The sequence below is a fragment of the Pseudophryne corroboree genome, chromosome 2 (assembly GCF_028390025.1).
Source record: "Pseudophryne corroboree isolate aPseCor3 chromosome 2, aPseCor3.hap2, whole genome shotgun sequence".
Classification (NCBI taxonomy): Eukaryota; Metazoa; Chordata; class Amphibia; order Anura; family Myobatrachidae; genus Pseudophryne; species Pseudophryne corroboree.
In genome coordinates, this window is record NC_086445.1 from 991505194 (window position 1) to 991532573 (window position 27380).

Genomic DNA, 27380 nt, shown 5'->3' on the forward strand with positions numbered 1-27380 from the left:
ACCGCGGCTGCGTTTGACGGCATGGCGGTTGAACACCGGATCCTAAGGGAAAAAGGCATTCCGGAAGAGGTCATTCCTACCCTGGTCAAAGCCAGGAAGGAGGTGACCGCACAACATTATCACCACATGTGGCGAAAATATGTTGCGTGGTGTGAGGCCAGGAAGGCCCCACGAAGAAATTTCAACTCGGTCGATTCCTGCATTTCCTGCAAACAGGAGTGTCTATGGGCCTCAAATTGGGGTCCATTAAGGTTCAAATTTCGGCCCTGTCGATTTTCTTCCAGAAAGAATTGGCTTCAGTTCCTGAAGTCCAGAAGTTTGTCAAGGGAGTACTGCATATACAACCCCCTTTTGTGCCTCCAGTGGCACTGTGGGATCTCAACGTAGTTCTGGGATTCCTCAAATCACATTGGTTTAAACCGCTCAAATCTGTGGATTTGAAATATCTCACATGGAAAGTGACCATGATGTTGGCCCTGGCCTCGGCCAGGCGAGTGTCAGAATTGGCGGCTTTGTCTCACAAAAGCCCATATCTGATTGTCCATTCGGACAGGGCAGAGCTGCGGACTCGTCCCCAGTTTCTCCCTAAGGTGGTGTCAGCGTTTCACCTGAACCAGCTTATTGTGGTACCTGCGGCTACTAGGGACTTGGAGGACTCCAAGTTGCTAGATGTTGTCAGGGCCCTGAAAATATAGGTTTCCAGGACGGCTGGAGTCAGGAAAACTGATTTGCTGTTATCCTGTATGCACCCAACAAACTGGGTGCTCTTGCTTCTAAGCAGACGATTGCTAGTTGGATGTGTAGTACAATTCAGCTTGCACATTCTGTGGCAGGCCTGCCACAGCCAAAATATGTAAATGCCCATTCCACAAGGAAGGTGGGCTCATCTTGGGCGGCTGCCCGAGGGGTCTCGGCTTTACAACTTTGCCGAGCTGCTACTTGGTCAGGGGCACACCCTGGCTGAGGAGGACCTGGAGTTCTCTCACTCGGTGCTGCAGAGTCATCCGCACTCTCCCGCCCGTTTGGGAGCTTTGGTATAATCCCCATGGTCCTGACGGAGTCCCCAGCATCCACTTAGGACGTCAGAGAAAATAAGAATTTACTTACCGATAATTCTATTTCTCGTAGTCCGTAGTGGATGCTGGGCGCCCATCCCAAGTGCGGATTGTCTGCAATACTTGTACATAGTTATTGGTACAAAAATCGGGTTATTATTGTTGTGAGCCATCTTTTCAGAGGCTCCGCTGTTATCATGCTGTTAACTGGGTTCAGATCACAGCTTGTACAGTGTGATTGGTGTGGCTGGTATGAGTCTTACCCGTGATTCAAAAGCCTTCCTTATTGTATACGCTCGTCCGGGCACAGTATCCTAACTGAGGCTTGGAGGAGGGTCATAGGGGGAGGAGCCAGTGCACACCACCTGATCCTAAAGCTTTTACTTTTGTGGGTACAAAAATCGGGTTATTCTTGTTGTGAGCCATCTTTTCAGAGGCTACTTCGTTTTGTTATCATACTGTTAACTGGGTTCAGATCACAAGTGGTACGGTGTGATTGGTGTGGCTGGTATGAGTCTTACCCGGGATTCAAGATCCTTCCTTATTGTGTACGCTCGTCCGGGCACAGTACCTAACTGAGGCTTGGAGGAGGGTCATGGGGGGAGGAGCCAGTACACACCATGTGACCTAAAAGCTTTTTTAGATGTGCCCTGTCTCCTGCGGAGCCGCTATTCCCCATGGTCCTGACGGAGTCCCCAGCATCCACTACGGACTACGAGAAATAGAATTATCGGTAAGTAAATTCTTATTTTTTTTTGTCTGGCTATGTTGTACTGTTACGCTTTAATGCTACATTCCCTATAATGTTTGCCACACAGGGCGGGAAATCCGCGGCTGCTTCTGCATCATGCAGTGCTGGCACCATGGATTTACCTGAAGTTGGGAAGTTGTAACTGATGGTTCAGGCACTGGTTGCCATACCCGCAGCACCCGTGGCCAATCAGGACCCACCTTGGGCAGCGTTCTCAAGTAGGCTGAATATGCTTGTGACACGTCTTATGCCCCCTGTGGGACCTCCTGTGCCATTACAGCCACATACTGTCCCTGTAGTTAATCTGCATTGGGCGGACACTCTGTCTACCCAGTTACAACTAAATATTTGGTTGGACAAAAGTCTACCCCACGCCCCTCTGGGGCCAAGGGGTCATCTAAGCGGGCCATTTCTTCCTCACAATCTACTAATATTTCGGATGATTCTTCTGATTGGGGATGGGGAATATACTGATCCATCAGACACTGATACAGCTGCTTCTGATGAGGAATCTGCAACCCAGGTTGATGTTCCTGACCTAGTGGAGGCTATTAAGCTGATTCTCCAAATAGATGAGATCAAGCCCACTACTGCGTCTAAGAAACCTGATAAGGTCAAACGTCAAAAGGTTACTGAAGTAGTCTTACCACATTCTGACCATTTAATTGACATACATCAAGAATCCTGGTCATCTCCAGGAAAGAAATTTTCCCTGTCTAAAAAGATGCTAGCTCGTTATCCTATCCCTGCGGAGTTGAGTAACAAGTGGGAAACTCCATCGCCGGTGGACTCTCATGTCGCCTGTTTTGTGGTGTCACCACTGTCGCCTCACTGAAGGAACCGACAGATAAGCGTGTGGAAGGATTCCTGAAGTCTATTTACTCCCTTACAGGTGCTGTACATAGACCCACTATGGCAGCCTCCTGGGCTGCAAAAGGAATTGCAGGTGTTATGGCGGCCAAGGCGCCTACTACGTCTATCCTGGGTCGCTGAATTCTATGGTTAAGGTCCTGAAAGGTGGACCTGGACTCCAAAAAGACCTTGGAGTTGCTCCCTTTTAAGGGCGACATCCTTTTTGGGGAGGATCTGAACAAGATTGTGACTAAGACTGCGTTTCTCCCAAGTACTAATCCTTCTGCTCTGAAGGCTAAGAGTACCACTTTTCGTGCCTTTCGACCTCGAGGGAATGCAAAAAGTCAGGCGTACCCGAGGCAGGCACGTGCTTCCAAAACCACTAAGCCCAAACCTAAACAATCCTGGGCCGCCTGTCAGCCTGCTTCCAAACAAGACAAGCCTGCTGCATGACGGTGCGGGCCTCCCCCTGGGGGACCCCAGGGTGGGAGGCTGACTTCTGCAGTTCGCCCAGGCCTTGTTAAAGACAACTTCGGACGCCTTGGTGCAGGAAGTTGTCTGTCACAGGTACGCAATCTCTTTCAAGAAACGTCCCCCTCGCCAGTTATGCTCAACGGTTATCCCTTCGTATCCGTTAAAAGCGCAAGCTCTACACTTGGTTGTGTAATCCCTCCTACAGACAGGAGTGGTAGTGCCGGTACCTCTGTCCCAGAGAGGCAGAGGATATTATTCGACCCTGTTTCTAGTTCCAAAGCCAAATGGGTCCTCCCGGCCTATACTCAACCTCAAATCATTGAACAGATTTGTGAGAGTGTCTAAATTCCGTATGGAAACTCTGCGCTCTATTGTACTGGCAATGGAACCCGAAGACTATATGGTATTCCTGGATATACAGGATGCTTACCTGCATATACCTATTGCCTTATCATATCAGCAGTATCTGCGGTTTGCTATTGGCAACCTACATTATCAATTCTAGGCTCTGCCATTTGGACTGGCCACGGCCCATCGGATCTTCACCAAGCTCATGGCCGTGATGACAGCCCTTCTCCGCCGTCAGGGAATAGGGATCCTGCCATATCTGGATGACTTGCTGATCCTGGTGAGCTCCCAAGAGGTTCTTGTCCTTCATCTGGAACTATCTGTCCAATTCCTACAAGCCCATGGGTGGCTCATCAACTGGAAAAAGTCCTCACTGGTCCCTGCTCGGAGCAAGGTGCACCTGGGGGCACTGCTGGGCACAGACAACCAGAGATTGTTTCTTTCTCGAGAGAAAGTCCTGAAACTTCAGGACAGGATCAAATACTTCCTCTCTCGCCCAAGAGTGTCGATACACTCGGCGATGCAAGTACTAGGCCTCATGGTGTCGGCTTTCAACATGGTGGTGTACACTCAATTTCATTACCGCCCTCTGCAGAGGTTAATCCTTTCCAAGTGGGGCGGCCTGCCTCATCGGATCAGGTCTCAAATGATCTCTTTGACTCCGGAGGTTCGTCTGTCACTGAACTGGTGGCTTCAGGACCAACAGTTGAGCAGGGGCCGTCCCTTCTGGATCTCCAACTGGGTCCTCCTGACAACGGACGACAGTCTGCGAGGTTGGGGCGCAGTTTTGAAGCAACACTCTCCAGGGTCGGTGGACCAGGGAGGAATCTCTCCTCCCAATAAACATTCTGGAATTGCGGGCAGTGTTCAATGCATTGACACTGGCCCTGCCTCTGGTACAATCAGACAACGCCACCATAGTGGCATACATAAATTTATCAAGGCGGCACTTGAAGCCTTATGGCAATGATGGAAGTATCAAAAATTCTCTGTTGGGCGGAACGTCATTTGCCAGCAATATCGGCAGTGTTCATTCCCGGAGTCCTCAACTGGGAAGCGGATTTTCTCAGTTGTCAGGACGTTCACACCATAGAGTGGAGTCTTCATCCGGAAGTCTTTCAACTCCTAGTGGGCAAGTGGGGCCTGCCAGATGTAGACCTGATGGCGTCTCCACACAATCACAAAGTTCTGGTCTTCGGATCAAGACCCAGGGATCCTCAAGCAGCATTCGTGGACGCACTGGCAATTCCATGGAACTTTCGGCTGCCCTACGTGTTCCCTCCAGTGTCACTTCTGCCCAGGGTACTGCGGAAGTTCAAACAAGAAGAAGGAATTCTACTTCTATTCGCTCCAGCATGGCCCAGAAGGCATTGGTTCTCAGACCTGCAGGGTCTATCGATAGTGTCCTCTTCTACTTCCTCAACGCCCAGACCTCCTTGTTCAGGGCACTTGTGTCTACCCGGACCTGGCCAGACTGGCTTTGAAGGCGTGGCTCTTGAGGCTTCACGCCTGAGGGCTAAAGGATTCTCCGAGGTGGTTATTCAAACTATGTTGAAGGCCCGCAAACCGGCTTCTGCACGGATTTATTACAGGATTTGGAATTCTCCCTTCACCTGGTGTGCTGCTAAGAATTATGATGCATACACATTCAGAACTTCCAGACTTTTGGCTTTTCTGCAACAAGGCATAGACTTAGGCCTTCGTCTGGCCTACCTCAAGGTTCATATCTCTGCCTTGTTGGTGTGGTTTCAGAGGAAAATTGCGTCTATTCCTGACGTTCATACTTTCACTCAGGGCGTTTTACGGCTTTAGCCTCCCTATGTCCCTCCTGTGGCTCCATGGGATCTGTCTGTTTTGAATGCCTTACAAGAGTCTCCATTTGAACCTCTTGAGTCTGTGGACCTTAAATGCCTTACGCTTAAGGTCGTGTTTCTGCTGGCTATTGCCTCTGCTAGGAGGGTGTCGGACTTAGTCGCTTTATCCTGTCGTCCACCCTTTTTAATTTTTCACCGTGACCGGGCAGTTCTTAGAACTCACCTTGGTTATCTAACTAAGGTGGTGTCATCTTTCCATCTTAACCAAGAGATTGTGGTTCCGGCTTTTATCTCTAGAACGGGATTTGGATGTGGTACGGGCTCTCCGTATCTACGTGGAGAGGACTGTCTCTATCAGGAGGTCAGATACCCTTTTTGTACTTTTTGGTTTTCACAAACGTGGCTGGCCTGCGAATATGCAAACCTTGGCCAGATGGATTAGAATGGTGATTGCACAAGCCTATGCGCAGGCTGGACAGCCAGTTCCTGCTGCTATCCAAGCCCATTCTACTCATTCTGTTGGACCTTCTTGGGCGGCCCGCTGTGGCGCGTCTGCTGAACAATTGTGCAAGGCGGCTATGTGGTCCTCCAGTGAACACGTTCATTAGGTTCCATGACTTTGATACTTTTCGCCTCCCAGGATGCTTCCTTTGGACGCCGGGTTCTTGTGCCCGCTACGGTTCTTCCCCTCCTATGAGGAACTGCTTTAGGACATCCCCCGCTGCAGAAAAGGAGATTTATGGTAGACTTACCATAGTTAAATCTTTCTGCTCGGTACACTGGATTCCACAGGGCGCCCACCTGACGCTTCTTTGGGTTTGTATGGCATTAGCTGCTGGTCCCTTCTCCTGTCGTGAGAATGTGGTTCTATGTGACTAACATCTGCCACTCTTTACTTGCTACTGCATTGGACTGGTTAACGAAACTGAGCTCCAGTGCCTGGAGGCGGGGTTATAAAGGAGGCGGTGCAGTGCATCCTGGGAACAGTCCAAGCTTTAGCCTGTTGGTGCCTCGGATCAAGATCCAACTATACACCCCGATGTATTCCCTGTGGAATCCAGTGTACCTTGCAGGAAGAGATTTAACTATGGTAAGTCTACCATAAATCTCCTTTTTTGCTAAATAAGTATACAGGTTGAGTATCCCTTATCCAAAATGCTTGGGACCAGAGGTATTTTTGATATGGGATTTTTCCGTATTTTGGAATAATTGCATACCATAATGAGATATCATGGTGATGGGACCTAAATGTAAGCGCAGAATGCATTTATGTTTCATATACACCTTATACACACAGCCTGAAGGTAATTTTAGCCAATATTTTTTATAACTTTGTACATTAAACAAAGTGTGTCTACATTCACACAATTCATTTATGTTTCACATACACCTTATACACACAGCCTGAAGGTCATTTAATACAATATTTTTTATAACTTTGTGTATTAAACAAAGTTTGTGTACATTGAGCCATCAAAAAACAAATGTTTCACTATCTCACTCTTACTCAATAAAGTCTGTATTTCGGAATATTCCGTATTTCGGAATATTTGGATATGGGATACTCAACCTGTAGTATATTCTTTAATATGCTCACTTAAAATGTACCCTTCTCATTAACGTCAGTAATTCAGATGTGCAAGTCTGGCTCTTTCAGGGGTTTCTGTCCCTGAAGCCTGTTTGAAAATGAATTAGTATCTACTAACAGAAAAATCCAGTTACAGACGGACAGGCTGATGCGGAGTTGAACGTACGTCCGTTTGTGCAGCTTATTGTGCATAATTTCTCTTTCATCCACTAGGGGACACTGGAGTCCTATACAGTAGGGGTGTGAAGCCTTGAACCGGAGGTGTGGCACAATCTAAAAATTAGCATTGTCTGCACAGCCGGCTCCTCCCCCTTCACATCCCTCCTCCCTCCGTTTGAAAAATTGTGCTGGAGGTAACAGCACGTGGAGCACTTGAGCTCCTGACTAAAAATCTAAAAGGGGCTGCGTAACCCTAATAAAAGGGGGACAAGGCTGTCTAATACCAGAGAGACAAAGATCCCTATTGAAGGGACCTGCCTCTCTCCACAGGAGATCCTCCAAGTCCTTCTAACAGTGAGTACTGGTCGAAGGAAAGAAGTAGCTTAGGGTCCTTCATGTATTTTTATTTATTTTTATACCTTCCTTACTAAAATATCACTAAAAAAAGGCTGCCTCCTGTAATATATCACTGTAATATCACTGCTGCCTCCTGTAATATATCAATGTAATGCTGCCTCCTGTAATATAGCCCCTCACATTGCAGCTACAGCGGCGAGCGCGGGAGCAGAGTGCGGCGCGGGACTCGGCCTTTCCTCCCTGTGAGCAGGGAGAGATGGCAGAGCGGCGCGCTGCACAGCGAGAAGACTGACAGCCGAAGCGGAGCACAGGCGCCGCTACGGGAAACTGTCCCGGAGCGCACCGGCCAGCGGGTCCGGAGCGCGCCAAAAACCTCAGAGCGCCAGATAGTGGACTCGGCGCGCGCCGGCCAGCGGGAGGGGGCTAGACATACAAGTGCTTCCATACCGTGAGGAAGGGGTGGCAGCGACATCTGAGGCAGCAGCAAGTGGAGCTCATATAGCCTAATGGCTAGGGTTCCTGACCAGCAGCATATTTTCCCATGCAGTCTTGCAGGACATTTAGTGAGGGCCATATTTAATGATTCTGGCGCCGGGCTGAGGTAATGGATGGGTCCTCCCCCTCCCCCCAGTAGAGTACATAGGGGAAGGTTGTTCATTAAATAATTAGCTCCCCCTGCTGCACTGCCTGCATAGTGCATAGTATAATATAGCGGGGAGATCGTTAGGTAACAGCTCCCTCTGCTGGTGGATAATATATATACAGATGAGGATCTCCTGGAAAGTAATCAAACTTTACAATTTATATTTTCAAGGGACTTCTGTTTCAAAGATCCTGCAGAAAATACACGGAAGCAAGCGAATACCAACTCTAACATCGTAGCTGATTTACAGTTGGGGTGTGAGGATTGCGAGTCGGCTCTTGTTTTAATTTTTTTTTTTTTCTATATCAATTTTTTTTATTTTTATTTTTTTATTGTTAATTAAAGTAAAGATATTGGCCTGCTCCTTTTATATACGAAAAGGACAGGTAATTCCAGCCGGATCCAATACCTTCGCTTCCGTCATCTCCCAGTCTTTCTCTTCCTAGTTTAAAGGGTGAAAGCGCGGCGGGCTACCCTGGTACAGGGTTTTCAAAACTTGTCTAAGGCAACCAAGATCTCCAAGACCTGTTATGTTTGTACGAAATGTAACCAGAATAGCACGCGGGTTGGCAGCTCCGGGGTGTGCGACTCATGCTTAAACAAGGACGCTCCACCTGGGAGCAGTGCTCTGGCTAAGGCATGGGAAGACAACCTTGCTAATAGAATCTCCATGGAGATGGCAGAGTCGCGCAAGCAGCAATCAGAATGGGCTGCGGGTTTCTCAAAAACGATGGAGAATTTCTCATCAGGTTAACGCCGCCCGCACACGCAGAAACGAGTGTGCGCAAAGCTGTTAAAAGAACTCTCCCTATGATACCAGAATCATAGGAGGAAGAGGGTTTTCTTCTTGATACGGAGGAAGGTGAGTTAATTGAACCTAACCTAGACGCCGACTTTCCTGAAGAGGACTCGGCAATCTCAGGTCTATACTCCTTAATTGACGCGGTAAAAGAGATCCTAAGCTTTAAGGACGAGGAAATGCGAGAGCCGGAGGATTTTGATTTGTTCGAATCTCAGAAGCCGCGTTCAGCAGTGTTTCCTATTCCTAAATCCCTCCAATCTCAGAGGAGGCTTGGAAACAACCTGACAAACGGTTTCAATTTCTGAAACGGTTTCAGGTAACTTATCCCCTACCTAAGGGTGTAATGGACAAGTGGGAGACTCCGCCGGTAGTGGATGCTTCCCTAGGAAGGTTGTCAAAAAAGACAATTTTACCAATTCCTAACGTAACTACTTTAAAGGATGCATCAGACTGTAAAGTTGACACTGCGTTAAAGTCAATTTTTGTTGCAGCTGGTGCAGCGCAGAGACCTGCGATCGTCTGTGCTTAGGTCAACAAGGCCATGGGTGCATGGTCCGGCCGTATTGTACAAGCTATTGAGGAGGAAAATAGCTTAGAAGAGATTACCCAACTGGCAGAACACATTCGAGAATCTGCATCGTACTTGTGTCAAGCTTCTAAGGATATTAGCAGAATAGCATCGCGCATATCTGCATCGGCCATATCGGCTAGAAGGATTTTATGGCTCAGAGAATGGCAGGGAGACTCTGAGATCAAGAAGGCGGTAGAATCCATCCCCTTTGGGGGTGAAATGCTGTTCGGACCAGAATTAGACAAGTGGATTTCGCAGGCTACAGCGGGGAAGTCCACTTTTCTGCCTACTCCGTATACAAGAACCGCTCCACAAACTAGGAGAGGTTATTCGGGACCAGCATTTACTTCATTTAGATCTCAGTCCTTTCGAGCCAGAGGAAGGTGTTTCGGTACACAAGCACGTGGGGGCAGAGGTAGAGGCCGCTCACAAGCAACAACCAGAAAGCAGGATAAACCCGCTGACAAGACCATGGCATGACGGCCTCCCAGCTCACCTGGGGTCCCCCTTGGTGGTCGGCCGACTGGAAGGTTTTCAGGACATCTGGGCCAAAACCTCACCAGAACTTTGGGTGAACAACTTGATCTCTCAGGGATACAAACTGGAATTTCAACAGAGGCCTCACAGTCAGTTTTTTACAACCGGATTGCCTCAGTGCCCTCAGAAAGCAAGGGCACTACGGGCAGCAATTCTCAAATTGCTACAAGCAGAGGTCATTATTCCGGTTCCCGCTTCTCGGAGAGGAACGGGGTTCTATTCCAATCTTTTTGTCGTGCCAAAGCCAGACGGGACGGTCAGACCAATACTCAATTTAAAAGTTTTCAACTAGTTTTTAAGAGTCTACAAATTCAAGATGGAATCAATCCAATCAGTCATTGCAGGCTTAGAACAGGGCGAGTTCATGGTATCCATGGACATATAGGATGCATATCTGCATATTCCAATCTGGACTCCTCACCAGGCTTACTTAAGGTTCGCACTGGTGGTGGATCACTACCAATTCCGGGCATTGCAGTTCGGCCTAGCATCAGCCCTAAGAATTTTCACAAAGATCATGGCGATCATGGTTGCAGGACTGAGACTGTTGGGGGTCACGATTATACCTTATCTGGACGATTTATTGATCAAGGCTCCATCTCAGAATCGATAGAGTATGGGTGTGTAAACAGCGCTAGAAAAACTGGATATGGAAATTAATAATCACAATTTATTATAAAAGTTGTTGCAACAAATAAAACATTAAATTCATATATATATGGATATATTGATAAAATAAATTCAATAAAAAGATGTCAGAATAGGGCAGGCACAGCTAATTAGTTTGGTGTATTACCACACGAGGATGCCGGACATGATGTACTGAAGAAAGTCCTTGGAATTATGCCACAGTCCTGGGTGCACTTTGCAATGCTGGCAGGTAGATGTCCAAAGATTGTGCGAACCTTGTATGCTTGGTTCCAAACCAGAAGAAGACCTCTTTATAGCTGGATCTCTGGTACTTGCATGGACTTCTGCTGATACCCAATTGCTGGGGGACTTCTAGGCTTATTCCAGGTACAATTGATAGTTCAGTAATACACGGCTCCTCCAGACCAACGCGTTTCGCTGTATCCACAGCTTTTTCAAGGTATGTGTGCCCATAGTGTGAGTGCCCTTTTTAAAGGCTGTGCTAATTGCCCATCATTGACAGCTGAGATCATTAACAAGTTTTAAAATAAATAAAACAAAACCATATCCAGTTTAATTCATTTATATGTATAGGAGACAGATGTATATGAACTTCAGGCTTAGCTTTGAATAATATCAAAAGATTTTATATATCAAAACTTTTTAAACACTTCCTGTTTGTATGTATGGGTCACATGACCGCATACCTGAACGTCCTGTCAGTGGAACGCATACTTGCTTTTTATTGGTTTAAATTAACATATTTTCCGATCACATGGCTATTAGGCTGTTAATACAGCCCTCCACGTGATCGGCATACTCGCAGGGCTTCCGCCGCTCGCACTGGGCCGCTTCCCTCATTTCCTATGCGCCGGGTCACGTGACACGCACGCTCACGTGACCGGCGCCAATGACCGGATATGCGTCATTCCCATAGTCTGATGCCAAAAGTATGTCACATGATCTAGTGCTCGGAGAGACAGCGGTGCCCATAAGTCCAATTGTGATAGAGATTCAATAGTTTCTTCACATGCAGTTTAAATGGAGTCACTGGTTTTTATAAATAAGTGAATATACTAATATTTTGGATTTGTTTTATGTATTTTGTGTGTTCAATAAAGAGATATATATCGGGCCAAACAAGCATACATAGATACAAGTATCCAGAACGGATATTTCAATAATTCATACTATTTGTATAATTCAGTCATATGATCAGATACATAAAGCATAGATTATGGTACATCTATATAGATATATTTGGGGCCATCTAATACAGAAATATAATACACTTTTCGCATCAATTCTCACTAGTGACATCTTGTGGTAAAATACCATAGTGACTCATAATAGTAACTGATCAATAGTTATTATACACATATGAGATGGTTTCAATCTAAGTATGTATTTTAACTCACATGCAATATAATACGTCACTTTTATAGATATTATAATACTGCATTAAGTTCTAATGCTTCATTGAGACCACTGGGATATAATGAGTTGAGCTGAAAAGTCCAGAAAATCTCTTGCCGACATAGTCTAGTGAATCTGTCTCCCCCCCCGATTTGTTTGTGGTATATGTTCCAGGCCAATTAACTTCAATGTGCCCGGGTCTTTATTATGATGGTGCAAAAAGTGTCTAGATACACTGTGTTTAGTCAGTCCATTAATAATATTTCTACGATGTTCCATAAATCTGGATTTTAGGGCCCTGGTCGTTCTGCCAACATATTTAAGGTTGCACCCACATTCCAATAAGTATACAACCCAAGATGTATTGCAATTAATAAAACTTGCAATGTTGATATGCTTCTCCGCTGACATTAAATTTACAATTTTAGTTTTATTCCGTGTGTGTTGACAGGTGGTACATCTGTTAGCCCCACACTTATAAAAACCTTTCGGTTTAGTAGTAAGCCACGTGTTTTCGCCCTTTTTGTTTATTTCTTCTTTTGATTCTGATATTTGGCCTCTAATTTGACTGGGGGCTAATATTGTTTTTAGAGATTTATTCTTTTTAAAAATAAATTCCGGTTTCATGGGCAAGATATTACTTAGGATTGGATCATTTTGTAACATATGATAGTTTTGTTTCACTATATTTTTGATTTGATTCGATCTACTATTAAATTTGGATATAAAGGCCAATTCTTTTTTCTCCGTAGGTATTTTTTGTTTTGGATGGAGTAAGGTACATCTTTCTATTTTGTCTACTTCTGCAATTGATCTATCTAATATATGTTGCGGATAATCTCTATATATGGGGGAATTGGAGGAAACCCTCATTTGGGGAGGCGGACTCGGCGATCGTCTCGTCCTCTATGGACGGTACATCGATGACCTTTTTTTCATTTGGGATGGGGATGTTGACACTTTTTCGGATTTAGTCACTTCTCTCAACACTAACACGTTTAATTTATTCTTTACTTCCACTTTTAGTTCTTCCAAAATTAATTTTTTGGATATCACACTCGAAATAATTGATAATTGTATCCACACCTCTAATTATACAAAAGAGGTGAGTCACAATTCGTATTTAAATTACAGAAGTGCTCACCATCGACCATGGAAGGATAATATTCCGAAGGGTCAGTTATTGCGTATAAAAATAAATTGTTCTTCTATCCAATCCTTCAGACTACAGGCTACAAAATTGCTAGAATCATTTGCAGATAGAGATTATCCGCAACATATATTAGATAGATCAATTGCAGAAGTAGACAAAATAGAAAGATGTACCTTACTCCATCCAAAACAAAAAATACCTACGGAGAAAAAAGAATTGGCCTTTATATCCAAATTTAATAGTAGATCGAATCAAATCAAAAATATAGTGAAACAAAACTATCATATGTTACAAAATGATCCAATCCTAAGTAATATCTTGCCCATGAAACCGGAATTTATTTTTAAAAAGAATAAATCTCTAAAAACAATATTAGCCCCCAGTCAAATTAGAGGCCAAATATCAGAATCAAAAGAAGAAAAAAACAAAAAGGGCGAAAACACGTGGCTTACTACTAAACCGAAAGGTTTTTATAAGTGTGGGGCTAACAGATGTACCACCTGTCAACACACACGGAATAAAACTAAAATTGTAAATTTAATGTCAGCGGAGAAGCATATCAACATTGCAAGTTTTATTAATTGCAATACATCTTGGGTTGTATACTTATTGGAATGTGGGTGCAACCTTAAATATGTTGGCAGAACGACCAGGGCCCTAAAATCCAGATTTATGGAACATCGTAGAAATATTATTAATGGACTGACTAAACAGTGTATCTAGACACTTTTTGCACCATCATAATAAAGACCCAGGCACATTGAAGTTAATTGGCCTGGAACATATACCACAAACAAATCGGGGGGGAGACAGATTCACTAGACTATGTCGGCAAGAGATTTTCTGGACTTTTCAGCTCAACTCATTATATCCCAGTGGTCTCAATGAAGCATTAGAACTTAATGCAGTATTATAATATCTATAAAAGTGACGTATTATATTGCATGTGAGTTAAAATACATACTTAGATTGAAACCATCTCATATGTGTATAATAACGATTGATCAGTTACTATTATGAGTCACTATGGTATTTTACCACAAGATGTCACTAGTGAGAATTGATGCGAAAAGTGTATTATATTTCTGTATTAGATGGCCCCAAATATATCTATATAGATGTACCATAATCTATGCTTTATGTATCTGATCATATGACTGAATTATACAAATAGTATGAATTATTGAAATATCCGTTCTGGATACTTGTATCTATGTATGCTTGTTTGGCCCGATATATATCTCTTTATTGAACACACAAAATACATAAAACAAATCCAAAATATTAGTATATTCACTTATTTATAAAAACCAGTGACTCCATTTAAACTGCATGTGAAGAAACTATTGAATCTCTATCACAATTGGACTTATGGGCACTGCTGTCTCTCCGAGCACTAGATCATGTGACATACTTTTGGCATCAGACTATGGGAATGACGCATATCCGGTCATTGGCGCCGGTCACGTGAGCGTGCGTGTCACGTGACCCGGCGCATAGGAAATGAGGGAAGCGGCCCAGTGCGAGCGGCGGAAGCCCTGCGAGTATGCCGATCACGTGGAGGGCTGTATTAACAGCCTAATAGCCATGTGATCGGAAAATATGTTAATTTAAACCAATAAAAAGCAAGTATGCGTTCCACTGACAGGACGTTCAGGTATGCGGTCATGTGACCCATACATACAAACAGGAAGTGTTTAAAAAGTTTTGATATATAAAATCTTTTGATATTATTCAAAGCTAAGCCTGAAGTTCATATACATCTGTCTCCTATACATATAAATGAATTAAACTGGATATGGTTTTGTTTTGTTATTTATTTTAAAACTTGTTAATGATCTCAGCTGTCAATGATGGGCAATTAGCACAGCCTTTAAAAAGGGCACTCACACTATGGGCACACATACCTTGAAAAAGCTGTGGATACAGCGAAACGCGTTGGTCTGGAGGAGCCGTGTATTACTGAACTATCAATTGTACCTGGAATAAGCCTAGAAGTCCCCCAGCAATTGGGTATCAGCAGAAGTCCATGCAAGTACCAGAGATCCAGCTATAAAGAGGTCTTCTTCTGGTTTGGTACCAAGCATACAAGGTTCGCACAATCTTTGGACATCTACCTGCCAGCATTGCAAAGTGCACCCAGGACTGTGGCATAATTCCAAGGACTTTCTTCAGTACATCATGTCCGGCATCCTCGTGTGGTAATACACCAAACTAATTAGCTGTGCCTGCCCTATTCTGACATCTTTTTATTGAATTTATTTTATCAATATATCCATATATATATGAATTTAATGTTTTATTTGTTGCAACAACTTTTATAATAAATTGTGATTATTAATTTCCATATCCAGTTTTTCTAGCGCTGTTTACACACCCATACTCTATCTGTTCTATCAGGGACTAACTATCCCTTCATACAGCAGCTTAAAAGGTCCAGCAACCCCTCTTGCTAGCGCCGGGCGAGTTACCTTGGTATTTCTTCCTTTTGCACTCCATCTCAGAATCGACTGCTCAAGGATGTTCAGACATCCCATCAATTCCTAATTCAACGTGGATGGATTGTCAATTTCCAAAAGTCCAACCTCATACCGACTCAACGGATTCAATTCCTCGGTCTCATCTTGGACACGGTCCTATTACGGGTGTTCCTACCAGAGAACAAGGTCCAGGACCTACAGAGATTAGTGGCTCAGATACTGAGGACGCAAACCGTTTCTCTGCACCTCTGTGTGCAACTTCTCGTGAAGATGGTGGCGTCGTTCAAAGCTCTCCAGTACGGCAGACTTCATTCACGACCATTCCAAATGAACCTCTCTGCTTCTCCATCGGAGAATCCGACTTCACCCACAGGTACAGGTCTCCCTGTTATGGTGGTCGTTACACAAGAACCTTGCAGCCAGCAAAAAATGCGGCATTTGGGATTGGAGGATCCTGACGACGGATGCCAGTCTCAGAGGTTGGGGAGCCGTCCTAAACGACCATCAGTTTCAAGGACGGTGGACCCTACAGGAGAGCAAACTACCCATAAATATCCTCGAACTAAGAGCAGTTTACAATGCACTTCTCTTAGCAGAAGACCTAGTCGTGAATCAACACATCAGGATTCAGTCAGACAATGTCACGACGACGGCTTACATAAACTGTCAAGGAGGAACAAAGAGCAGGATGGCGTTAAAGGAAGCCACAAAGATCTTGTTGTGGGCGAAAAGAAGAGAGATCATTCTCTCGGCAGTGTTCATTCCAGGTGTGGAGAACTGGGAAGCAGATTACCTCAGTCGCCAGGACATGCATCCGGGAGAGTGGTGCCTTCACCCACGGATTTTCAACATGATTGTGAGAAGATGGGGTCTACCTCAGGTGGACCTAATGGCGTCTCGACAAAACCATCAGCTGCCCAGATATGTGTCAAGGACGCGAGATCCAGCAGCAGAACGAGTGGACGCATTAACACTTCCTTGGTGTTACAGGAAGGTTTACATATTTCCACCATTCCCACTCATACCCAGGGTTCTGAAGAGGGTAAAGCGGGAACGAGTGTGGGCCATTCTAATCGCACCAGATTGGCCCCGCAGGAGTTGGTACTCCGACCTGCGGGGGTTACTTGCGGAAGATCCTTGGAGGTTACCTCAGAGAGAGGACCTGCTATCTCAGGGACCGTTCCTACACCGCGACCTGAACAGGCTGCGTTTGACGGCGTGGCTATTGAAACCCGGATCTTAAGAAACGGAGGGATTCCACGAACGGCCATTCCTACAATGGTTGCCGCTAGAAAACCGGTCACAGCCAGGCACTACTACAGGATTTGGAGACGGTACATGGCTTGGTGTCCGGAGCGGGGATGGAATTCAACGAACTTCCATTTATCTCGACTTCTACTTTTTCCTTCAGGCCGGTCTAGAGGGAGGCCTTAGACTGGGCTCTCTGAAGGTTCAGATTGCGGCTCTCTCCATCCTTTTTCAACAGCGGTTAGCATCCTTGCCAGAGATTCAAACCTTTTTACAGGGGGTTCTGAGGATTCAACCCCCTTTTTTCGTCCTCCCACGGCACCATGGGACTTGAATTTGGTGTTAGAGTATTTGAAGTCACCGACTTTTGAGCCGTTGACAAGAACAGACCTGAAATATCTCTCTTGGAAGGTCACGTTATTACTTGCCTTGGCTTCGGCTAGGCGAGTTTCTGAGTTGGGAGCCTTATCCTGTAAGAGTCCTTTCTTAGTTTTTCATGAGGATAGGGCGGAACTCCGTACAAGGGCGGACTTCCTTCCGAAGGTGGTTTCGGGGTTTCATGTAAACCAGCCAATAGTGGTTCCATCTTTCCAGGGTCTCACAGATGAGGACGTGTCCTTGGATGTTGTCCGAGCTTTACGGGTATACGTACAGGTTACGTCGTCCTTCAGAAAGTCGGACCATTTGTTTGTCCTTTTACGATTGGCCAAAGAAGGGTTGGCCAGCATCTAAGCAGTCTTTGGCTAGATGGATTAGACTTACCATTCGACAAGCTTATGTTTCCTGTGGCAAACAGGTTCCGGTTCAGACGGGTGCTCATACTACCTGTTCAGTGGGTGCCTCGTGGGCGGCTGCCAGGGGTGCTTCCACTACTCAACTTTGCAGAGCGGCGACGTGGTCTTCAGCCCACACGTTCGCGAAATTTTACAAGTTTGATACTTTTGCGTCCGGAGAATCTAAGTTCGGCCGTTTAGTTTTGCAGGCCACCGACAGCACTCCCACCCTGGGGGTAAACTTTGGGACGTCCCCTACTGTATAGGACTCCAGTGTCCCCTAGTGGATGAAAGAAAAAAGAGGATTTTGGTACTTGCCGATAAATCCATTTCTCTGAATCCTCTAGGGGACACTGGAATGCCCGCCTCGGTGCTGTCAACCTGCTGTGTTCCAAGTTCTTGTTTTAAAACAGTTCGTATAAACAGCGTTCCTTTTTTTCGGTTAAGAGTTCTTGGCCGCTGTTTGATATGTTGTACAGTTCGGTTCCTCGCCATGTGCTATAGTGTCATGTCCTATTCTCTCAGTCAAATTTTTCAAACTGAGGGAGGAGGGATGTGAAGGGGGAGGAGCCGGCTGTGCAGACAATGCTAATTTTAGATTGTGCCACACCTCCGGTTCAAGGCTTCACACCCCTCAGTGATCGCAAAAACGCGCTATGGCGCGTATTTTACCCAGAAACGGCCGCCCGGGACTCACATTTAGAAGATGAGCGGGTCCCACAGGACGCGCTCATCTGAATATGTGTGTGCATGAGTAAGCCAGTCAGCGGAACGCAGGTGGAGACTGGGTGTTTCCTCCGCCAATCACCTCCTGTAGTCTCCAGCCAATCACAGCCTGCAGTGTCTCCCGCCAGTCTGCCTGCTTTGAATCCTGCTCCCCTCTGCCCGCTGACCTGGGCTCCGCTGCCAGCATATGAATCTATGCTGCAGCGCTGACAGACTGGCCCCGCTCATCCAGTTCAAACCCTCACCCCGCTGCACGCTCCGCCGCCAGCCCAGCACCAAGAGACTGTCCACGCATACCAGGCACCGCACCCTCCTCTGCGACGGTGAGTACCGCTCCGGATCTGCCCCTACTCCCCCACCCCCCCACCCCCAGGACCCGCTCAACGCCCCGCCAAGACCCGACATTTGCCGTCCAGTTCCCTGAGAGGGCGGTGTAAACAGGAGCCACCCGGGCTGCGCAGCTCCCGCTGTAGGAGAGCAGTGAGCCGCGCTGTGGCGTCCCGCTTCACCCAGAGTAGCCGATGCAGATGATGGATGTCGGGGGGCTGCAAGCTCCGCATCGTACTCTGTGTGTGCGCAATGTGAGGCCGCCCAGACTGTCAGGGTCTGACCTCGGGCGGCGGGAGCCGGGTAAACAGGGAGATAGAATAATGACCGGTATGGCTCACGTTCGCTGGGCGCGTTGGTACGGAGGGCAGGGGGTGAGCTTATTCCTGGCTGTAGTGCACTAGTGCAGTCATATTGCAGTAATTGCGCCCATACAGCGCCTGTGTAGCCGCAGGGAGATCCTGAGTACATGGGAGCAGGTGCGTGCTAGCAGATGGCGCACAAGCTGGTGTTTTTCCTGGGGAGCTTCCACATCCTGCAGCCCTTACACTTGTTATTGGCAGAACCCAATGTAGTGGTAGAGTGCCTGTATGTACTATGGGGGGGCTACTGCGCGCAGTTGGGGTTGGAGCAGGACTGCCACAGTGTCTGGGAAATACATGTTCTACTGATGCCCTATTATACCCCTTTTACACTTGCAGAAAAATCCCAGGATATTGCACATGAACGCGCATCATCCCGGGATTTTTCTCGGTGTGAATGGGTACAGGGACAATTTCCTGGGACGAGCATCCCGGGATTTCATCCCAGGTCTCGACCAGGGTTGAACCCGGGACCGTCCCGGGAAGCTGGCAGTGTAAACGGGTATACCGGGTCAAGGCGACCCGGCACCCGTTCTCTTCATAGGAGGAGGCGGTGCTTGGAGAAGATTATCTCCAAGCACCGCCTCTGGGAGACTCAGCGGTGACGTCACTGACCCGGCAATATGCCGGGTCAGCCCGCTAATGTGAAAGGGTCATTCCCGGGAATGTGTCCTGGCAAATATACCGGGACACATTCCCGGGAATGAACTTTCTTGCGAGTGTAAAAGGGGTATTACTGGCAACCTTGGCCGGTTGCTTATGCAGGCTGCTCAGTACTGGCCTGTTGGCAGCCCAAGGAGGAAGGTAGCTGTAATATTTGATGCATCTGTATAGTAGTTGCCGTCAGATTTTCTTTTTCTTAATACTTTGCTAATGTTTTGTTCTCTGAATATTACTCGGCTTATGGTTAATATTTTTTTTTACTTTGCTATGGTTTATGTGTGCCCGGGCTGCAGTAGGCTGCGTGTGGTCGTTGGTGAATGGTCTTGCTGAAGGTGTCACGTGACACTGGAGGGGGGGAGACTGGAGGTCATAAGTGGTTGGCGCAATGTGCCTCAGTGCTCTACTTGGCGCAATGTGCCTCAGTGCTCTACTTGGCGCAATGTGCCTCAGTGCTCTACCTGGCGCAATGTGCCTCTGTGCTCTACCTGGCGCAATGTGCCTCTGTGCTCTACCTGGCGCAATGTGCCTCAGTGTTCTACCTGGCGCAATGTGTATAACGTGCTCTACCGGGCGCATTGTGTATAACGTGCTCTACCAGGCGCATTGTGTATAATAACGTGCTCTACCGGGCGCATTGTGTATAATAACGTGCTCTACCAGGCGCATTGTGTATAATAACGTGCTCTACCTGGCGCATTGTGTATAATAACGTGCTCTACCTGGCGCATTGTGTATAATAACGTGCTCTACCTGGCGCATTGTGTATAATATCGTGCTCTACCTGGCACATTGTGTATAATAGCGTGCTCTACCTGGCGCATTGTGTATAATATCGTGCTCTACCTGGCGCATTGTGTATAATATCGTGCTCTACCTGGCGCATTGTGTATAATATCGTGCTCTATCGGGCGCATTGTGTATAATATCGTGCTCTACCTGGCGCATTGTGTATAATAACGTGCTCTATCGGGCGCATTGTGTATAATATCGTGCTCTACCTGGCGCATTGTGTATAATAACGTGCTCTATCGGGCGCATTGTGTATAATATCGTGCTCTACCTGGCGCATTGTGTATAATAACGTGCTCTACCTGGCGCATTGTGTATAATATCGTGCTCTACCTGCCGCATTGTGTATAATAACGTGCTCTACCTGGCGCATTGTGTATAATAACGTGCTCTACCTGGCGCATTGTGTATAATAACGTGCTCTACATGGTGCAATGTGTATAATAACGTGCTCTACCTGGTGCAATGTGTATAATAAGTGCTCTACCTGGCGCAATGTGTATAATAACGTGCTCTATCGGGCGCATTGTGTATAATAACGTGCTCTACCGGGCGCAATGTGTATGATAATGTGCTCTACCTGGCGCAATGTGTATGATAACGTGCTCTACCTGGCGCAGTGTGCATAGGAGGTTCTACCCGGTGCAATGTGTATAAGCGGCACTACTGTGTGGTGTAATGTGAATTGACACTATTATGTGGTCACGCCCCTTCCCTATGAAGCCATGGCCCTAAAATTTTGCAGCACGCCTGCGGCGCGCACTATCCATGCTTTGCGGTCTAGGAGGTGGAACACCAATTCACTTTCTGCCTAAGGGCACCAAAATGTCTAGTTACACCTCTGGTGCAGGGTGTCCTGCATGCTACACAGCCCAGCAGCATTGTCACCCCATCCCCCCACCTTGCAACACTTTTGTAGTGTCCAAACAAGATTAAGATTAATAAGAACCTTCATTCCGATGGGACCCAGAAAAAACTGGTAGGACCCCAATTGTTAAAAGTGAAGGGTCCCTGGGACCCACTTTTTTTTTGGCTCAGCGCGATCACTGCCCCTACTGTATAGGACTCCAGTGGATTCAGAGAAATGGATTTATCGGTAAGTACCAAAATCCTCTCTTCCCACTGCGCTTGTACTAGTGTACGCATGTACCGGCGATGCAGAATCATACACATCTACACTTACAATCAATGAAGGGGAAGTGGGCTGTAACAGGGTGTCCTCACCCAGGCATTGTTCGTGTGTGTGTGTGTGTGTGGCCATATCTCGAGATGCTGTAACACTTGCATATAGATGAATATACGCCTTCCTTTCAGGTATATTTATTATGCGCACAATATACCCAATTTACTTATCACTCTGTGTAAGGCACAGATTCTGTGTTCAGTCTCCAACAAGCTGCCCACTCGTTACTATGCCAACAGAACATGTATATGATCCCTCTGATCTCAGAGACGCAAATGCTCCACACATGCCGCCCCGCCACCCCACTGCTGCTCACCGCTGCTGCTGTGTGTCGGGAGGAGAGTGCAGCGTGCGCCTCTCCTGCCCTTTAGTGCTCAGTCCGGCGGCGTGTGTCATGTCAGGGACCAGGCAGGGAGGAGAGCGCAGCTATGTTGGGCGGCTTGTATGACCTACAACCAGCCGCCGGTTTGTGAGCCAATCTGAGTTCGCGGACCGGCAGCAGCGGCTCCTGAGCGGCTGCCGGTCCGCAAGCTCTGATTGGCTCACAAACTGGCGGCTGGTTTGAGATCCTACCCGCCGCTGCCGCCGGACATAGTAGCTGCGCTCTCCTCCCTGCCCTGATAGCTGAGACACGCCACCGCCGGACTGGGGGGCGGCGTGTCTCACTGACACACAGCAGCGGGTCGGAACAAACAGCTTTGCGGGCCTTATGTGGCCCGCGGGCCGGAGGTTCCCCACCCCTGTCATAAGGAATAGCTATTTTTTGTTTTTGTATAATAAAAATCTCCCTTTTGCAGTGGTTTTAATACATGCTGTGTGTTTTTTTTTATAATAGGTCCAGCATCCAGCTGCAAAGATGATTGTAATGGCATCTCACATGCAGGAGCAGGAAGTTGGCGATGGCACAAACTTCGTGCTGGTGTTTGCTGGCGCCCTCCTTGAGCTGGCAGAGGAACTGCTCAGAATGGGACTCTCTGTGTCCGAGGTTAGTCCTTTCTTTCATCTTACGTGGTCCTTTACAATTTTAGCAATTTGACATTCTTTTTCAAATACCCTTACTACATGTCTCAGTAGGGAATGTATGGCTAAGTGAATAACCCTAAGTTTTAAAAGCTGTGTAAGGTGCATAAAAAGTGTAGTTAGAAAGCCACCTTGTCTTGATGATATAGTATTTATAAAATGTAATATTAACTATAAAGCAAAATATCCTGCAGAGGGCGCCCTCTATATCTGCATATTAAAATGTCATCAGCTGTAACTTAATAAATCTGTTTGTTATTACCTGTTTTGTGGTGGTATTTTTCGCTTTTGGGTTAACTGTACTGACGGTGTTTTCTGGTGGTTTTATTTAATATTGAATTTAAAATTGTAGCAAATTGTTAACTAATTTACAAGTGTTAAATGTGGAAATGTTGGTTAAACCTCATCTAGCGCTTCATCACGTTAATTTAAGATCGCTCTATCCAATCCAATGAAATGTGTCCTTGTTGAGTTGATGTATTCAGATCCTTGTGTGTGCAGGTGATTGAGGGCTATGAAAAGGCCTGTAAGAAAGCCCTGGAGATTCTCCCGGACCTGGTCTGCAACTCCGCCAAGAACCTGCACGATGTTGATGAAGTTGCCTCCCTCCTGCAGACCGCCATCATGAGCAAACAATATGGCAATGAGCTATTTCTGTCTAAGCTCATAGCTCAGGCCTGTGGTAGGAGCTGTTTTTTAAAAATAAATGAATTTTAAAAAAACCTTTATAAGGGGCTAATCCTGTCGTCCAAACTAATTTTGTTTCCTTTTTTTGTATAGTTTCCATCCTTCCTGATTCTGGGAACTTCAATGTAGATAACATCAGGGTTTGCAAAATTCTGGTAAGTCCTGCGTAAATTCTTCCTTTTCTAAGGACTCATAGGTCGAAATGTAGTAAGCAGCGCTTTTCCATTTCGGTGACTGGGTTTACAGTGGCATTCATATTAAATGGAAACCAGGCGTGTTCTGTGTTTAATGTAATTGGTTCTTTGAATCCAGCGGCAAAAATGCATCGACTTTATAAAGCACGGCTTAGCAAATTTAGTCAGCACTTGTTTATAATAAGACAGTGGCATCTAAAATGTGTTTTTGTGCAGTCATAAGGTTAACAGACGCTAATTTTCCTCACATCCTAGGGATCTGGCGTCTGTGCATCATCCGTCTTGCATGGTATGGTCTTCAAGAAAGAAACTGAAGGGGACGTCACATCTGTAAAAGATGCCAAAATTGCAGTGTTTTCCTGTCCTTTCGATGGCATGATCACAGAAACCAAGGTGTGTTTTTTACGGTCATTGCTGAGAAATATATCACTTTATCCACTTGATAGAAGAACTGATTCTTAGTAATTAGTGGAAATGTGCATCACCCATTATGAAACATTCACTTTGTTGCAAACAAAACCCCTCTCTTTACTTTGCAGCTGATACGCCCTCTTCTGGGCGAGTCAAAGCTGCAGTCATGTGATTTCCTCGCCATTTATTAGTGATCGGCACCGTAGACAATGTGGGCAGACACCACTGCAGAGTGCAGCCCTGTATTATGAAGCAGTATCTGCTCCGTTGCCAGTTGCTCGCTGTCACTTGTAGTTTGAGGTTTCTGTTGTCACGCCTCCAGCTCCCTCACATAAGGCAACATGCTATTCACCAAAAAGGAACACAGGATGGTTATTAAGGACCTGTGACTGTTTAGGAACTGCACATCCTCTCGAGACTCCGTAGTCCTTATAATCTAGTCACCAGGCCTAAAATCTTAGTCACCATATTGACCGCAATTTATTAAACCCTGATCTATTTTCCAGATCTTCCTTTTGCTATCTTATTGATCAGTAGAACGGGTTATGTTAATTAGAAAGTAATCTGTTGTGGAGATGCCCACGCATCTGAGCAACCTTTAATCTCGTTCCGATGGTAGATCACCATTGCATAGAACAATGTACTATATTCCTATGTGTTTCTAATGAACAGGGTACTGTGCTAATAAATAATGCACAAGAACTGATGAACTTCAGCAAAGGGGAAGAGAACATGATGGAGGAGCAGGTGAAGTCTATAGCTGATGCCGGAGCCAACATTATCGTCACAGGTGGCAAGGTTGCAGACATGGCATTGCACTACGCCAACAAATACAACCTTATGTTGATCAGGTAAGACATGGCGCCGTACAGGTTGTAGTTCTGTCTCTTCCCAGCGCTGCTTGCTGTTTAGTGAGCTTGTTTCTCTGTTGTTGTAGGCTAAATTCTAAATGGGATTTGAGGCGACTGTGTAAAACGGTTTCTGCAACAGCCTTGCCGAGACTGGTAAGTAGCCGTATATACGGAATATTTTACAGCAAGCTTTAAACTCCAGTGTTAATGACTCGACATAACTTTGTTAACAAACTTCATAGCCTTAGAAGAGCTTAAGTATGTCATTGTAAAACCTTTCCACTGGTGGTCTCCCACAGAGGTCATGGGCTATAGCCCCACAATAAGGAGGCAGGGGGTAATATAAATGAACCTACTCTTCCTTGCAAGCCACCCCACCTCCGCCCTCTTATCTTAACATACTAAGCAGTGGACCAAATATCTGGGGTGATGAGTACAGCATACGTGCGAATAGTAGGTGTTGTATGTCCGGGCAGATAAGCAGCGATTTGTAAGTCCTTCGGCTCAGGTTGTGCTGTGGAGATTCCTGTGGTTCAGGATGTGCCGTGGGGATTCCTGTGGTGGGCTCTGTTAAAATTGCCCCTCAATTACTGTCCCTGGTGTTATTGCATCATCCTGCCAGTTGTGTATTGGCACAGCCAGAGCCACGGATAATACAGTTAAGCACATGCTTTGTGGGCACATCAAGGAGTGTACTTGTGACCCAGCAAGCATTTGGGAACAGTGTGCACAATCATTTGCTTCCTGCAAAGAACCATCTCCTATATTGTGAGAGCTGGCTGGGGGGAGCATACCATGGGTGCTAGTGCCATGTACATTTACACTTATATACAGTTGTTTGTTATACTAGTCACTAGTGTGGTGTTCACCACACACAGATGGATGGTTCTTGCTCATTGTTGAGTTTATTTCAGCAATCACCTGAAGTATAACACATTTTACACTTACCAGTAAGGGGGGTGACAAGTGTGTTCTGCAGAATGCATGGGAACTTGCAGTGACTGGAATGTACAATAATCTCTCCCATTCTATAGACTGCTCCTACACCAGAGGAAATTGGGCATTGTGACAGTGTGTACTTGTCAGAAGTTGGGGACACACAAGTTATTGTATTTAAACATGGTAAGTACCCTATGAAATGGATGGTTCTTGCATCTGCTTTTATTGTCCGCAGTAGGATGAAGGCTTATCTTATCACCTATATTTCTCTAACGTCCTAGTGGATGCTGGGGACTCCGTCAGGACCAAGGGGAATAGCGGCTCCGCAGGAGACAGGGCACAAAAGCAAGCTTTTAGGATCACATGGTGTGTACTGGCTCCTCCCCCTATGACCCTCCTCCAAGCCTCAGTTAGGTTTTTGTGCCCGGCCGAGAAGGGTGCAATCTAGGTGGCTCTCTTAAAGAGTTACTTAGAAAAAGTTTTTAGGTTCTTTATTTTCAGTGAGTCCTGCTGGCAACAGGCTCACTGCATCGAGGGACTTAGGGGAGAGATTTTCAACTCACCTGCGTGCAGGATGGATTGGATTCTTAGGCTACTGGACATAGCTCCAGAGGGAGTCGGAACACAGGGCTCGCCCTGGGGTTCGTCCCGGAGCCGCGCCGCCGACCCCCCTTGCAGACGCTGAAGATGAAGAGGTCCGGAACCAGGCGGCAGAAGACTCTCAGTCTTCATCAGGTAGCGCACAGCACTGCAGCTGTGCGCCATTGTCAGCACACTTCACACAGCGGTCACGGAGGGTGCAGGGCGCTGGAGGGGGGCGCCCTGGGCAGCAATGTATAATACCTGTATGGCGAAAAATACATCACATATAGCCCTTGAGGCTATATGGATGTATTTAACCCCTGCCAGATATCTAAAACTCCGGAGAAGAAGCCCGCCGAAAAGGGGGCGGGGCCTATTCTCCTCAGCACACAGCGCCATTTTCCCTCACAGAAAGGCTGGTGGGAAGGCTCCCATGCTCTCCCCTGCACTGCACTACAGAAACAGGGTTAAAACAGAGAGGGGGGGCACTGATTTGGCGATATGTATATATATTAAAATGCTGTAAGGGAGGAACACTTATATAAAGGTTGTCCCTGGATAATTATAGCGTTTTGGTGTGTGCTGGCAAACTCTCCCTCTGTCTCCCCAAAGGGCTAGTGGGTCCTGTCCTCTATCAGAGCATTCCCTATGTGTGTGCTGTATGTCGGTACGTGTGTGTCGACATGTATGAGGAAAATATTGGTGAGGAGGCGGAGCAAATTGCCTGTAATGGTGATGTCACTCTCTAGGGAGTCGACACCGGAATGGATGGCTTATTTATGGAAATTACGTGACAATGTCAACACGCTGCAAGCCGGTTGACGACATGAGGGCCGGCGAACAAATTAGTATCTGTCCAGGCGTCTCAAACACCGTCAGGGGCTGTAAAATGCCCATTTACCTCAGTCGGTCGACACAGACCCAGACACGGACACTGATTTCAGTGTCGACGGTGAAGAAACAAACGTATTTTCTTTTAGGGCCACACGTTAAGG

At 46.4% G+C, this 27380-nt stretch overlaps 1 protein-coding gene across 2 annotated transcripts in view; it reads left to right on the forward strand.

Moving 5' to 3' along the window:
• Nucleotides 1–27380, forward strand: part of CCT8 (chaperonin containing TCP1 subunit 8) — an 86149-nt gene that overhangs the window by 40043 nt on the left and 18726 nt on the right. For both annotated transcript variants that reach the window (XM_063956435.1, XM_063956436.1), the window contains exons 4-10: nt 22537–22686; nt 23223–23403; nt 23502–23563; nt 23858–23995; nt 24686–24864; nt 24951–25017; nt 25899–25986. In XM_063956435.1, the coding sequence (XP_063812505.1) occupies nt 22537–22686; nt 23223–23403; nt 23502–23563; nt 23858–23995; nt 24686–24864; nt 24951–25017; nt 25899–25986 (865 nt within the window). The remainder of the gene's footprint in view (nt 1–22536; nt 22687–23222; nt 23404–23501; nt 23564–23857; nt 23996–24685; nt 24865–24950; nt 25018–25898; nt 25987–27380) is intronic.